This window comes from Bidens hawaiensis, unplaced genomic scaffold (genome assembly GCF_021521415.1).
Source record: "Bidens hawaiensis isolate Kalapana, Puna unplaced genomic scaffold, B.hawaiensis_p1.1 tig00036779_1, whole genome shotgun sequence".
Lineage (NCBI taxonomy): Eukaryota > Viridiplantae > Streptophyta > Magnoliopsida > Asterales > Asteraceae > Bidens > Bidens hawaiensis.
The window spans coordinates 181128-194876 of NW_027496422.1; the positions used below are offsets into that span (position 1 = coordinate 181128).

Consider the following 13749-nt stretch of genomic DNA (forward strand, 5'->3'; position numbering starts at 1 on the left):
AAATGCTGTCCAAAACGAAGCAAGTTGTTTAACTTGCTTAGCCGATTTGAGTTTCAAACGGTTCAACTATGATGATTTAACTGTTTGGCCAGGTTTGAAACTTACAACCGGCTGGCGGCCCATATGGAACTAACGTTTAGCTTTTTGTATTTGGATTTTCTTTTTTTCAATTTTAAAAATATGTAGTTTGTGAAACATTATAATCATAACTATCTTTGATACAAAATAATTATTTTAAAAAGAAATTAAAATTAAACAAGCAAATGTTAAACCGTGAAACTGATAAAACCGGCTTGCAAATACGACAAATACGAAGACACAACTAAAATCATTTAGTCGAATTTTCAATATAATCCTTGATTCGTGGCGGATCTGACAAATACGAAGACATGGCTAACCAAACAAAGCATCCCAACTAGCAGTTAAGAATCACTTTTACAAACTGCAAGCATGAGACAACAAAATTGAGCTATTGCCCTATGGCAACTAACTAAAGCAGCTGATATACTATTTACTTCACTGTAGTGTACACCGTGTCATCCTTTATAAGGTTTATTCAGCAACACTAATGCAATTAGATTGATGAGTTTCAGAAGGTTCCATATGATCCTTAACAGCTGCTCCTTTGGTATTCTCAGAATCTCCATCTCCAAATGCGTATGACTGTTGGGCGGTAGCTTTAGGAGAATCTTTATAAGTTTGTTTAGCAACATCATCTTTCCTGGAATCGGTAGAATTTAGCCACACAAATTGCAAATTGTGACCTTTCCAGGATTTACCGCCCAAAAACGCCTTCTCAGCTGCATGGCGCGTTCTAAAATATATCTGAGCTGTAACATTGGATGTTTTGGGGTCGATGTCATCTACTTGCACCTTTGAAAGATCGCCATATGGTGCAAAGTGTTCCTTCAACACGGAAACCTGCACAACCAATTTCAGCATTAGGTGCTCTACTTCACAAATTGTCATCAACTCATTCAACAAAATCTTGAAAACCAGAGGCAATCTCAACTCAGATGTAAATATGGAGAAACTGAGAATGGAAGCTTACCCTAGCAAGACCATCTGGTAGAGGCGGAACAACCGTAAACGCAGTTGGACGATTATCCAGTTTGAACCGATTGTTGCCAACAGGTGATCCAAGATTGACCAATGAAAGTGAAGATGATTTTAAGCTTGAAGATTCTGGAAGTACTAATGCAAGATTTGTTTTGAAACTTTGCTTCCCAGAGAGTCCCACGTTGCTAGTAGTACCTGCCACTTCATCTTGTACGGATGGTACAATAGCATCAAGACCACCACCACTTGGGGATGCGGCCTTTACAGAATCAGCAAGAATCCCCAACTTCTGCTTTTTAGCAAGCTGTTCAGATGCTACTTCACCTTTTGGACTTGTAGCCTGCAGAAAAGAGTACTTCCATGTAAACTAACAAACTATAACATGGTTAATAAAGTTTTTATAAAATCAAAACTTACTTGTTTCTCAAGTTTAGCCAGCTTGCGTTGGAAGTCATTCCTTTTCTGGTCAAGCATTTCTTGTTTTTTCCTAAGTTCCTCCTTCAAAAGCTCCAAACTCTCCAGCTTCTTTTGTGAAGGGGGATTTACTTCTTTGCCCTCGACAACAATAGGCTTTGGGTGATCAAAAGCAGATACAGGGGCATGAGAGCCTTTGTTATTATGCAATACTTTGTTTGCAACAAAAGAAACTTTCAATCCATGGGCGCTAACTGTTTGGTTATCATGTATGATGTCACGGTTAGCCCAAAACAGCTTAATAAAGCGATTACTCATTACAGCATCAGGTGCCATAAGAGCAGCTTCTGCTTCTTCTTTTTTAGAAAACTGAACAAACGCACGCTCGCTATTCAAAGGAATAGAGATACCGATAACCTTTCCAAATTTTTGAAAATGTGAAAGTAGGAGCTCCCTTTTGTTATTCTGATGAGGAATCCCATTAACAAATAATGTAAGCTGCGCTTTTTGTGAAGGCTTACGGTTCATACGTCTATTTCCACTTTGAGTACGATTCGACATCGTCTCATTTTGCAAGAAATTTGAAGGGGTGGCTTTGAAAATTCTGTTCTTTCTGGTTATTCTACCCTGTAGAGAAGATTTTGTTGTCAGTGTTGCCACAGCCCTACCAGAGGTTACAAGTTCATCATCAGAGCCATCAGATTGACCAACAAGATGATCACCAGATGGACCATGATCCAGCAAAGAATTGTTTTTTCCAACATTTGGATGACTTAAATATTGAAGCCCAGTTGATGTATGTGAATCATTGCTCCATAGAGGCTGATCAGGATCATAAAAGTCAGCAGCCGAATCAATGTCACCAACTCCATGCTTCATATTTTTTCCATGTGGGCCTTTGTTGTTGGATAACGTGTTTGTCACGACACTAGTTGCAGGTGTAGGTCCTGTCCCAACTGGTGCTATAGATAGATTTGCACTGGCAAGTGATATAGGAAGATTGAAGTGCGAAAGGCTCTGTAATTAGAAAAAAAAACGACAAATAAGCATTTGTAAGGTCAAAAAATTGTCATGAAGCATATATTCCAAAGGACCAATTTGCATCTGCGGTTAAATATAATAGGATACCTGAACATCTTCTACAACAATACGGTTTGTCCCATGCTCCATTGGACACATGTCACCTCTTAGACAAAAACCTTGTTCCTCAAAGTCCTGACACATTTGTCTTGCAAGTCCCATGTTCAAAGAAGAATTAATACTTGGTCTGTATGTTCCTTGTAAGCCAATAGGGTGAAACAAATCCAGACCACCATTTGGAATTCCTTGATCCAATCCAAATGGGTTCCAGGATTGACCTTGAGAATTTGAAACCGTTGCTAAACCCCTAACTGGACCAGGATGCCCAGAAAATGATCGGTTTAACCTACTTTTCTGCTTTACGTCTAAGAATCCTCTAGAAATCTGAGGTCCTTTTTGGTTGAACTTCACAGAAATCTCTTCATCCAGAGTATTAAAACTATACTTTTTCCATGTTTCATTAAACTGAGAACCAGCTTCTCCACTAAGACGCCCGTTTTGAAAGGATTTACTTCCCTTTATGTATGATTTTGTATATAGGTGTCCTGTAACTTCATCCTCTAATAACCGACACCTCGTGTCGCCCCTTCTACGATGCTTATGGTTGCGATCATCATCATCGTCACTGATTTGTTTGTCATCAGGATAACTTTCATGTGACATGTGTGGCCTTCGGGATGAAACTCTAAGCTCCATTAAGCGTTACTAAAGGAACAGCCAAGTATCAAAGAATTCGCAGAGAGGAGACAATGAGACCACACAAAGGGTATGCTGCAAAAGATAAAAGTTTAATGCAGAAACAAAGAAGAAAGAAAAAAAACTACAGCAAAACACTTCCCAGCTTATTTCTTCTATAACTTGTGATTCGTTAAAGCATGTAACTCAAATTTTCAAGTTTGAAAAACATAACCGAAACAAAGAAGAAAGAGATTACACTAGTCACGATTTCAGAGAAATAGACAAAAAAACAGAACATGTATTCAATTCCATAACTGCAATAAAGACATTGAAAAACTCCCCATACAGTAGGTACCACACAAATATGGTAACAAATTTTGATACAGTACGTGCTTCCAAATCTTAAAAAACGGTTCCATATGATTATTCATCAAATACAATGTGATTCAAAGAAAACTATAAATCAGTCCTAACGATATAAACATATTAATTCAAAACCAAAACGAATCTTACAATGTCAACAACCTTGAATTTACATGTGAATAGAACTAGTACAATACGACATGAGACATCAACTAGCCTATCACAAGATATAATGTGCAGTGTTCATACTATATATGAACCGTTGTTGCAAACTCCATTTTTATATATAATGCAGAATCACTAAACTCAATTCTAGACATAGAAGTCCGAAGTTAGAATCAGTATTGTAAATCTATCAATCATCATATAATATACATAGTTAGAGATGTAAAATCTCACTCTGAAAATAACGATTCCAAGTAAACAATGACATAACGAAATGCAGGAATCGGTAAACGACGACAGGCATCATACAAATGAAATGAAATGAAATGATGACACAAAAAAACCCTAAAAACTTGAAAATTTCAGATTATATATAATCACTGAATGAAACCTATATATTAAACTACAGAGGCAAGTAATTTCAAATCAGAATTGAATTAGACGAATCAATGGATCAAATAACACAATTACTACAAATTATGTAACACAATGAACACATATAGTACGAGACGATGTGAGAATATAACCTCCGTCAATAGAATTAGACAGAGTTAGGGTTATAAATGCTGCATTCGAGAGTGTAGTACCTATTCTATTCGTCTCAACAATGGTGGAAGACACGTAATGGTTGTGAGTGTTATATATGAATATGAATATGAATATGAATATGAATATGAATATGAATGAATGTATCGTTTTCTCCACGGGAAGGAAGGTTTTACAGGCCAACAAATACACACGGACAAATGGGATGTGAGGAATTAACAGTTTATTCCCTTCTACTTTATTATAAGTTTAATACTTGGTACATTTTCTTTTCAGTTAATTTATTCGTATCAAACTTCTTTTAGTTATGCGGTATGGATCGAGACACATAAGAGCCATATCTGCATATAATATGCATCAATGCAAATGTTCAATTTGAAGAAAAAGAATGATTTCTTTCTTTCTTTCTTTCTTGTCACTCTTTCTTTGTTTTTATCTTCTCTAATGTTTTTTTCTCAACGTACACATGTGCATATAGTTTAAGTAAATAAAGTTTGTCGTTCAAGAGTTATGTTTGGACTAAAACAGAATACCAATTTATTGCTTAGATTTATAATGGTTAAATAAATGACAGGAGATCAAATTATGAAATGAATGACAAGTCCTGCAAAGTTGAGGGACTAGTTTTTATAAAATTCCCAAACTTGGATTATGGAATGCTGATTAGCATGGAAATCATTTCCGAAAAATAACTTCCATGTGATTTTCATATTTTCATCATAACTTTTATTGCGCTTAATCATAACTTTTTGTTATTCCGTTTTTATTTTTATATAGGGATGAATAAATGATACTTGTATCAAATCGAGTACCGTTGTACCAATTCAATCCCAATCTTTTGAGGTTTTGGGATCCGTATGGTACCAATAGTTTTCAATCCTAACTTTTTGAGGTTTTGGGATCAATATGATACCAATAGTTATCGAATTTCATAACAACGAACAATTTAGACAACCCCGATGATAGATAATATTAACAAGTAGGTTAACAATGTGAATCTTTTATCATCAATAATAATTATTCATAACATATTCAATTTTTAGTAATATTTCAATTTATTTAATCTAAATCTATACATACTATTAAAGCAATACCATTCCTCCACATGACTTTCTACTAGGCTGTCCACATAGTCAATCCAGTCAGCAAATTTTCATTATCAGATTCCCTAATATGCTGCCACGTGGCCTCTCTAATATGCTGCCACTTGTCCACCAAACACCCAAAAAAGAAACTCGGTCTAATTTTCACAACCCAATTCCAGACTTAATTTTTCTCTTTAACCTCTTCACGAATATACGAACCACTGATTTTCTCTCTAATCTCCCGATGAATATACGAACCCTAATTTCGTCACTGAGATCCATAACCAATTCCACCACTGATTTTCTGTCTAACCTCCCGATGAATATACGAACCCTAATTACGTTGTTCAGATCCAACATCCAACCTCTACAGTATTTACCAACAATACGAACCCTAATTCCGCCGCTCGGAATCGAACATATTGGAGACAACAATAACCTTGGAATTGAAGAAACCGTTTGTTCGATTCCTACCGAAACCGATGTTATATTATTTATTGATGATTGTAACTGATTGATTCTCCGATGAATATATTAAAGGTAATTAACAATCCATTGTTGCATATAGAGTTAGTTTGTTATTTTATCAATTAACACTCTTTATTTTTAACATCCGATGGATCTTTCCGGCCAACTGTTATACGGATATTTTATGTTTTCTGAGTTTTTCGGTCAATTTCTTATTGTTTTGTTTAGTGAATTTTAAGAAGTTTATATTCGACCAATTTTTGGATATATTTCAGTTCAATTTTTTATTGTTTTCTTTGTCCAATTCTTAAATTTTCCGGCTAAACTGTTCTTATTGTTTTGTTTTGTAAATATTTGTAATTTAATTTCCGTCCAATTTATGATTTTTTTTGCCTCCAATTTGATACTGTTTTCTTAAATAAATATTAACAAACCTAATTTCCGTTCAATTTTTTTTCCACCCAAAGTTTATTCAGTTTAAACAAAAAACAAAAAGTTCGAATTCTGTTACTTATATGATATTGATCTTTAATCTTCAATTTAATATTCAAGAAATATTTATTAAAAAGTTTCTAAATTTTTATTAATATTTACTGAATTGTAAATTTAGTAAATTTTCTAAATCATAATTGTGATTTTTAAAATTAAACAAAAAGTTTAATGTTGACTATAATAACAATAATTAAGTAAAGAATTTATGTTTTTTATTATTGTTATTATATTTCATTCCTAAATTAAGCAACATATTCTTCTAATTATATTAACTGATTTTCATTAACCTTAAATATTGAAATAAAATATTTATTGTATAATAATACATTCTAAATTTCATTTTGAATATAATCAATCGATTATTTTTGGAATAAAACATTTACAATAAACCGTTTTAATTATATTAACTGATTTTCATTAAACCTTAAATATTTAAATAAAATATTTATTGTATAATAATACATTCTAAATATACATTTTGAATATAATCAATCGGTTATTTTTGGAATAAAACATTTACACTAAACCGCTTTAATTATATTCAAACTTATGTTTAGAAAGTTTATAAACATAATAAGTTTACCAAATTTATATTCAGTACATCCTACTATATAATATCTAACTAATCACATAAACCTTTAACATACTTTTCATAATCATATATTCTACAACAATCTACCCTTTTAATAATTGTTTTTATGTTTTAAATAATTTAGTCTACTGTTTTATATTTTAATTTTATTCATAGGACAATGGAAGCTCAAAAATTTACCATGCTAAATGAAATCGATGTTCTCAAAACATCACCATCAACTCTTAAGGTTAGAGTTCTAAGACTTTGAAGCATCAAAGATAACAAAAATGTCAACGAGGATTTTTTGATCGAGATGGTGCTAATGGATGAAGATGTAAGTATCTATTTATGAATTTGTATATATGTTACAGATTCTACTTTTTTATATCTTAATTATTGATTGAGTTGTAATTCTCATATATATTTTGTTCTTTAATGACAGGAGAATCGAATCCAAGCCACCATTTACAAACAAGATATCTTTCGTTTCAAAAGATTCTTGAAGGAAAGTTCTACTCTGACTATTGTTAATCCTAGCGTTGGTCTAAATGGATCCAACTACCGAGTGATTGATTGTTCCAACAAATTGGTGTTGGGACCAAACACACATGTAAATCCATGTCAAGAGTTTGATGGTCGCATGTTTGGTTTCAAAATGATTTCATTTGAATCACTAATCAATATAGATATTTATTTGAAATCCACAGTTGGTATAATTAAATTTTAATTCAAATAAATTATTTTATAAATTTACCGTTAGATTTCCATTAAATCTGTTAATTAATTATTTATTAATTTTCTTTTTCTTAGATATTATTGGTCACGTGGTTCATGTGTTCAAGAGCAATGCTTCAAATGTCAAGGACAAAAACAAGCGTACAATGGAGATGTGTGATTTAAAGTATTACTATCTACACTAACATTTGATGACATATTTTAGTTAATATACTTTATACTGTATTTAACACTTCTCTCATTTCAGTGAAAATTGTGTATATCTCAGACTATGGGATCATTATGCGTTGGAGCTCTCTAAATATGTCATTGAACATTTTGATGAAGGCCAGACCATTATTGTACTGCAGTTTGGTAGGGTTAAGTATTACACCGGCTCTGATGGTAAAGGTAACTATGTCTACTGTTTTGAAGTTACTTGAGTTTTAAATGTATTAACTTAAACTAATGTTTCCTTGTATAATCTTTATTTTTGTTAGAGAAAGTGTATGTGTCGAATTCTTTTGGATCTAATGTTAGCCGTTTCTTTATAAACGACTTTTTATTTGAAATAAAAGAATACAAAAACAGGTATATTATTAAACCAGTAATTATTGTTTTAGTTCATAGATTTTGTTATTTAAATTTTATATTATCTTATTGATTCCTAAATTTATAAATTTTAAATTTTGTAGTTTGTTGGGTTTGCTAAATAGCAATGATGTTTCTGTTCGTAAACCGATTCCGGTGAAGATGTTGTCGTCTGTTGATGATGAGTTTTTGAGAGCAACAGTTTTTTTTAACATTTGTGATATTTGTACCATTATATTTGTAAGTTAATTATTACACTCTTTGTGGTATCCTAATTATCTTTCAATACTAGTTGAATATTAATTAAGAGCTTTTTACTTTATTGCAGCCTAAAAGTATCATTATCCTTAGTACAATTAAGACCATCTGTCCAGATACGGAATGGTATTACATTGGTTGTAATACTTGTAGCCGTAAGCTCATGGAAAATAATGGTGAAGGTGGAAAGGAGTATGAATGCAAAACAGTAAGATGCAATGTTTTAGGTGTTCTCCCTACACCTAGGTATTTATTGAATACAAATTCAAATGTGTAATTTGTCCATTGTAGAAACTAGGTTAGAAACCCGTGTATTACACGGGTTTGAAAAATTAAATCTTATTCATTATATTATTATATGATTTTATTATTTATATTGCAATAATTATATATTAAAAACACATCAAAACTCTTAGAAAACCACAAGAGCTGAAAAATGTGAACATGCTGTTTCCAAGTATATTGTTGTGTTAGTCTCAACATAGGTTTATACTGAACTAACAGTTGCAAGATTTTCAATTGGTACAAAAAATTACCAAAGTAGACATTTGGGGGGGGGGGGGGTGGTTAATGATATTAAATTATTAACCATCCATAACTAAAAATAAATAAACTTGTGTGCCTTACTTCATCTCTTTTTTTCTAGTTCATGCCTTATGTTAGAAAATTATAAGCAAGGGCAACTACATATTTGGTAATATCGTCAAAGAAAGTGTAATACAAATAAAGTTATTGGCATTTTATAACATTTTTTTTTCAGTTTCAAACATGTCGTCTTACTTAAGTTATAACTTTAGATGATCTTGACACATTTTACTCAACTCTAACAATATACAAGAAACTTAACGGTAATAGTGAGTTTTATATGTGTGTAAAAGTAAAAAAATGTGTAAAGAAAACATGTTCCAGACCGAAAGTAATATTTTTCTTAAAATGACCAGTTTTGACCAGCACCGACCAAACAGGTTCTTATGCGTTGCGCCGACTGACATGACCTGTCCATTTTGCCAGCTAAAAGAGAACACAAGTAGCAAATTTGACATGTTTACTTAAAGGGCCGAATACAAGTTGAACTTGCCCAACATGTTTCAAGTCATACTAGAAGAGGGGCAGTTTCAAGTGGAACTTGTTGTGACCCAATATGTAAATCGGAATAAAAAAATTGTTGCAATAGTTTTTATTCACAAGAATTAAGTAGCTCACTGAAAAACAAACCATCATTCCTCTCTTATATCAAACAACTTCAAGATTCTTGTATAGAAGATAGAACATAAATAAATCATAATATTAATCAACCAACTTAAAAGAAACAGATTAGTATTTCAAACGTCCTGCTAATCATCTTACAATGATTTTGTATAGAATCGGTTTGCAACACCCATAATTACAACCATTTTCCTATCATTTTAGTGGTAATTTATGGTCTAAACTTGCAAGATTTAAAATAAAAAAAAAACAAAAAAAAAAAAAAAACAAAATGAGTGTTGTTCTTATAATAGACAACACAATGTCATCACCACCAGGATACTCATCCAATAAGATATGAATTTTGCTTCATAAATATAAATAAATATAAACAAAAACTCTCTATGGTACCACTGTATTACGTGATCAAACAACTTATTTGTACATTAGTTTAGCCCGAAATTTTAGTTGATGCAAGTTTGTATAATACACTAACCTGCAAATGAAGTATATAAGCACAATGAATTTCACTATCAACTAACATGTGACAAAAAATTCATATAATTATTAGATTTAAAAGAAAGAGTACCGATATGCACCATCGTCAATCAATTATTCTCCTTGAATGTTGAATTATATAACTTTATCAAAAGTTATCAATACATATAAAAAATTTTATTATACATAATTAAAAGTAAAACAATAATCAAGTGAGATGAACCATTTTTGTATTGCTTAGAGTAAATACAAATCATGGCACCTTCTGAACTGGTCACTAAAAAACTAAAAACATACAATACGAATTACACACACAAAAATGAGTTTCAAAAGTTCTACATACATTCTTTTATTTATAACTTTTTTTATACTTTATTTACTATTATAAAATCATAGATATCATTAATATGGAATGTTTAAATATTTATTAATTGTTATAATTAGATAGTTTTGACTTTCGAAAATGAACCATAACTATGCCACTTTGGCACAAAAATAAGACAATTATGTGCCATGTGACACAACAATTATTTTTGTTTATTATAATAGTATATATATGTTTTTCTTGCTATTTACCTATTTTTAAAACTTATTTAGGTTCAAGATCAAGATAAGGGTGCAAGATTCCACTGGAGTTGTGTCGTTGACTCTCTTTGATAGAGATGCTAAAATGCTGACTAACAAAACAACAAGTGAATTGATTGATTCTCAAAATGAGGTTTGTTTTCAATTAGTTTATTTTATTATTTATACATCATTGTCATTATATTGTTAGGTTTAACAATGATTAATATTATATTCATTTGTTTGTCATCTTATTTTATTACAGAATAATATTGAAAATGGTGGATTCCCTGCTGAGTTGGATGGTCTTTAGAAAAGATGTTCGCTTTTAAGGTCGATGTGGCAGACTTCAACTTCAGAAACAATGTCGAGGACTATGGTATAAACAAGCTTACTGATGACACTAATATAATCACTGAATTACAGAAAAGACAGAATGGTCGTTTGGTAAATATATAATTTTAACATTGTTTTATTACTAATTTTATTTCATAATTATTTCAATTAACATATGTTGATGTTCCAATTTGTATTATCAGCAATCAGATTCTAATTCTTTTACATTGGGAGCATCTAATTCTGAATTCCAGTCATCCGGTTCGGTTTCTATTAAGGTATAGATATTTTGTTTAATATAATAGTTCAAACTTATAGATATAGTTAACAGAAAGATGTGTAACATGATTTTGTATTGGACTTTACTTTTTTAATAACAGCTTTCTGATATTGGAGATAATCAAACTCCAAGTTCAAATGTTGATGCTCAGGATGTGGCAGCTGATACAAAAGGAATGTCAACGTCTTCTGACGATAAACTTAAGAGAAAAATGGTGGAAGTTTTTGAAGTTGACGATGATGCTAGCATGTCGGCCACTAAATTGAAGTCTAAGACTATCGAAGAGATAGGGACCACCAGTGAATCATGCGATGATGCAACACTTTTAACTCCTAAAGTGGATAAGGAATCTAAGTGAACAATTTAATTTTTTTTCGGTTTACAGTTATGTTAAGTCTTTTTGAGAGATTTGGATATTTTATGTTTGGTTTTTTTCATTTGTTTTTTTGAACGATTATCCTTGAATGTTGGTTGTTTTGAACAATTTATTCTTATTTGGATGTTTGGTTATATTTATGTTTTGATTTAATTTGAACTAATTAATGTTTGGTTGTTTTATGTTTAAGTGTGAAACAAGTCCAGTGGATATTAGTTTATTAACATGTTTTTTATGTTTCTTGTATAATATTTAAGAAATTTAAATTTCAAACCTTTTACTTATATCCTAATATATTATAGTTGATTATATCCATATTCTAATATATTTTGTATGCATTATATAAGTTATCAATATACTATATTAAAAAGTAAAAATAAAAATAGGTTTAATGTTCATAAATAGTCTAAAACATATAGGGTAAATGATGAGTTTTCTTGATTGTTGTAAACTGCCATTCTCCATTTTAATTAAAAAAAATTCAGTTTTGAATAACAACATACACACTATAACTTCTTCCATGAATACCTATCTTCTCTTCCATTTCTTCAACCATGGCCACAATTGTTAACTGGAAATTTTCATCCGATTTTAATAACTATCACTTTGTTGTTAGCGATCTGTCAATAATCCACAAGGATTCTATTCAGTCTGTTATGTCTTTTAGTATTCTGTTTAAGTACCAAATACGAAACATCGGTACTCGAAAACAAGTTCAAACCGATGAAGAGAAAGCACTACTGAATGTTATTCATGAAAAAATTCAACAACATGAACAACAACTACTTCCGATGGTTAATTTTAGTGAGTGGTTTTATTATCCTTTGCAAAATAATGTTGTCATAAAGTATGTGATACACGTCTATTTATACATCTCGTCTCCCGTGTAAAGTTGTGTTTCTTTAATATTTTGAGTTCGTTTTAGTTCGAGTTTTGTTTATCTTTTATTATTTAAGTTTTGAGTCAAGTATGTTATAGTTATAGTGTTTTAACTCTTTTGGTGTCTTGCATGTTAAGCTTTAATTCTTTCTATTATTTCGTGAGAAGTTTAAGTTCGTCGTGTTCGTCAATGATTACGTGATTGCTTCACTTAGTGTTTTGTTATGTTCTTTATAGATTCATGGCTTGGAGAAGCAAGGGAAGCAAGTTCTAGAAGGTTCTCAATGTTGCTTGGAGTTCAAGAAGGGATTAATCAAGATTTAACAAATAATTAGCAACATTTAACAACAAAAATTCGTGGAACCCTCCAAGAGGGCCCCGCGCTGCATGAAGGCAAGCCTAAGGAGGGCCGCGCGGCGCCTTGGGCCTTCTGGTCAGCTCGTTTTTGCAAGTCCAAGCCCATACTCGCTTATATAAACATCTTTTATTAACCTAGCCGATTCTAAGCTCTATGGCAGCCGATTTTGAGAGGTTTCCAAGGTTTTGAAGGTGATTTGAAGCTATGAACCAAGGAGTATCAAGAGTTCTTTCATCCGGGTGTTCAAGGATCAATTGCAAAGGGGTTTTATCGCTCTAACCTTCGTTCCTTGTTCATTATTTTTGATGTCTTTCCTCTTTGTTTTTAATACTTGTTTAGGATTGTTTTTAATAATGATTCTAGGATAGACTTCATGTCTACCTAGGTTTGATAAACATGTTTGATGCATGATTTTTTGCTTTGGATAATATTTGATTATGGTTTCGTTATTTTAATAGTAAAGACTTGATTTTGTTTTCATGATGCGTATAAGTATTTATTATCTTGATTGATTATTAATTATTGCTTCACATGGATCTTGCTTTCTATTGATTGTGTTCTTTAGATATTAGGGTTCATGTTTAATCATTACTTGGTGTTTTGATTATTATGGTTGAATATGCGTATTAGATCATAGAAGCTTGTTAATCGTTGATTAGGATTTTAAATGCTTTGCTAAATTCCAAAAGCTGTAAGGTGAGGATTTATTCATGTGTCTCGGTCAATTGCATGCTAGGATAAATAGTGACAATATTCTTGCTTATTGTGTTGATCCATGTTCATGAT

The 13749-nt window shown here is 31.5% G+C and overlaps 2 protein-coding genes across 2 annotated transcripts; one reads left to right on the forward strand and one right to left on the reverse strand.

Moving 5' to 3' along the window:
- Positions 1-301: 301 nt before the first annotated feature.
- On the reverse strand, positions 302-3551 carry LOC143588814 (zinc finger CCCH domain-containing protein 41-like). The gene is made up of 4 exons (XM_077069727.1): positions 2602-3551; positions 1477-2490; positions 1052-1399; positions 302-921 (listed from the first exon to the last, which is right to left on the reverse strand). The coding sequence occupies exons 1-4, from the start codon at positions 3247-3249 to the stop codon at positions 553-555; spliced, it is 2379 nt and encodes a 792-aa protein (XP_076925842.1). The 5' UTR covers positions 3250-3551; the 3' UTR covers positions 302-552.
- A 3686-nt stretch (positions 3552-7237) lies between these two features.
- Positions 7238-11047, forward strand: LOC143588811 (replication protein A 70 kDa DNA-binding subunit B-like). The gene is made up of 9 exons (XM_077069723.1): positions 7238-7258; positions 7367-7634; positions 7735-7825; positions 7907-8049; positions 8139-8229; positions 8334-8469; positions 8558-8733; positions 10768-10888; positions 11000-11047. Exons 1-9 carry the CDS (start codon positions 7238-7240, stop codon positions 11045-11047), a joined length of 1095 nt encoding a protein of 364 aa, XP_076925838.1.
- Positions 11048-13749: the final 2702 nt, after the last annotated feature.

What these genes read in the sequence shown, in the direction of transcription:
- LOC143588814 (XM_077069727.1), bottom strand. Translation starts at nt 3,249, where the DNA reads ATGGAGCTTAGAGTTTCATCCCGAAGGCCACACATGTCACATGAAAGT. An exon ending in TGGCTAAACTTGAGAAACAA is followed by an intron (nt 1,400 to 1,476) that starts GTAAGTTTTGAT and finishes TCTTTTCTGCAG; the next exon opens with GCTACAAGTCCAAAAGGTGA. An exon ending in TACCAGATGGTCTTGCTAGG is followed by an intron (nt 922 to 1,051) that starts GTAAGCTTCCAT and finishes TTGGTTGTGCAG; the next exon opens with GTTTCCGTGTTGAAGGAACA.
- LOC143588811 (XM_077069723.1), top strand. Translation starts at nt 7,238, where the DNA reads ATGGTGCTAATGGATGAAGAT. An exon ending in TGGTGCTAATGGATGAAGAT is followed by an intron (nt 7,259 to 7,366) that starts GTAAGTATCTAT and finishes CTTTAATGACAG; the next exon opens with GAGAATCGAATCCAAGCCAC. An exon ending in ATAAAAGAATACAAAAACAG is followed by an intron (nt 8,230 to 8,333) that starts GTATATTATTAA and finishes TAAATTTTGTAG; the next exon opens with TTTGTTGGGTTTGCTAAATA.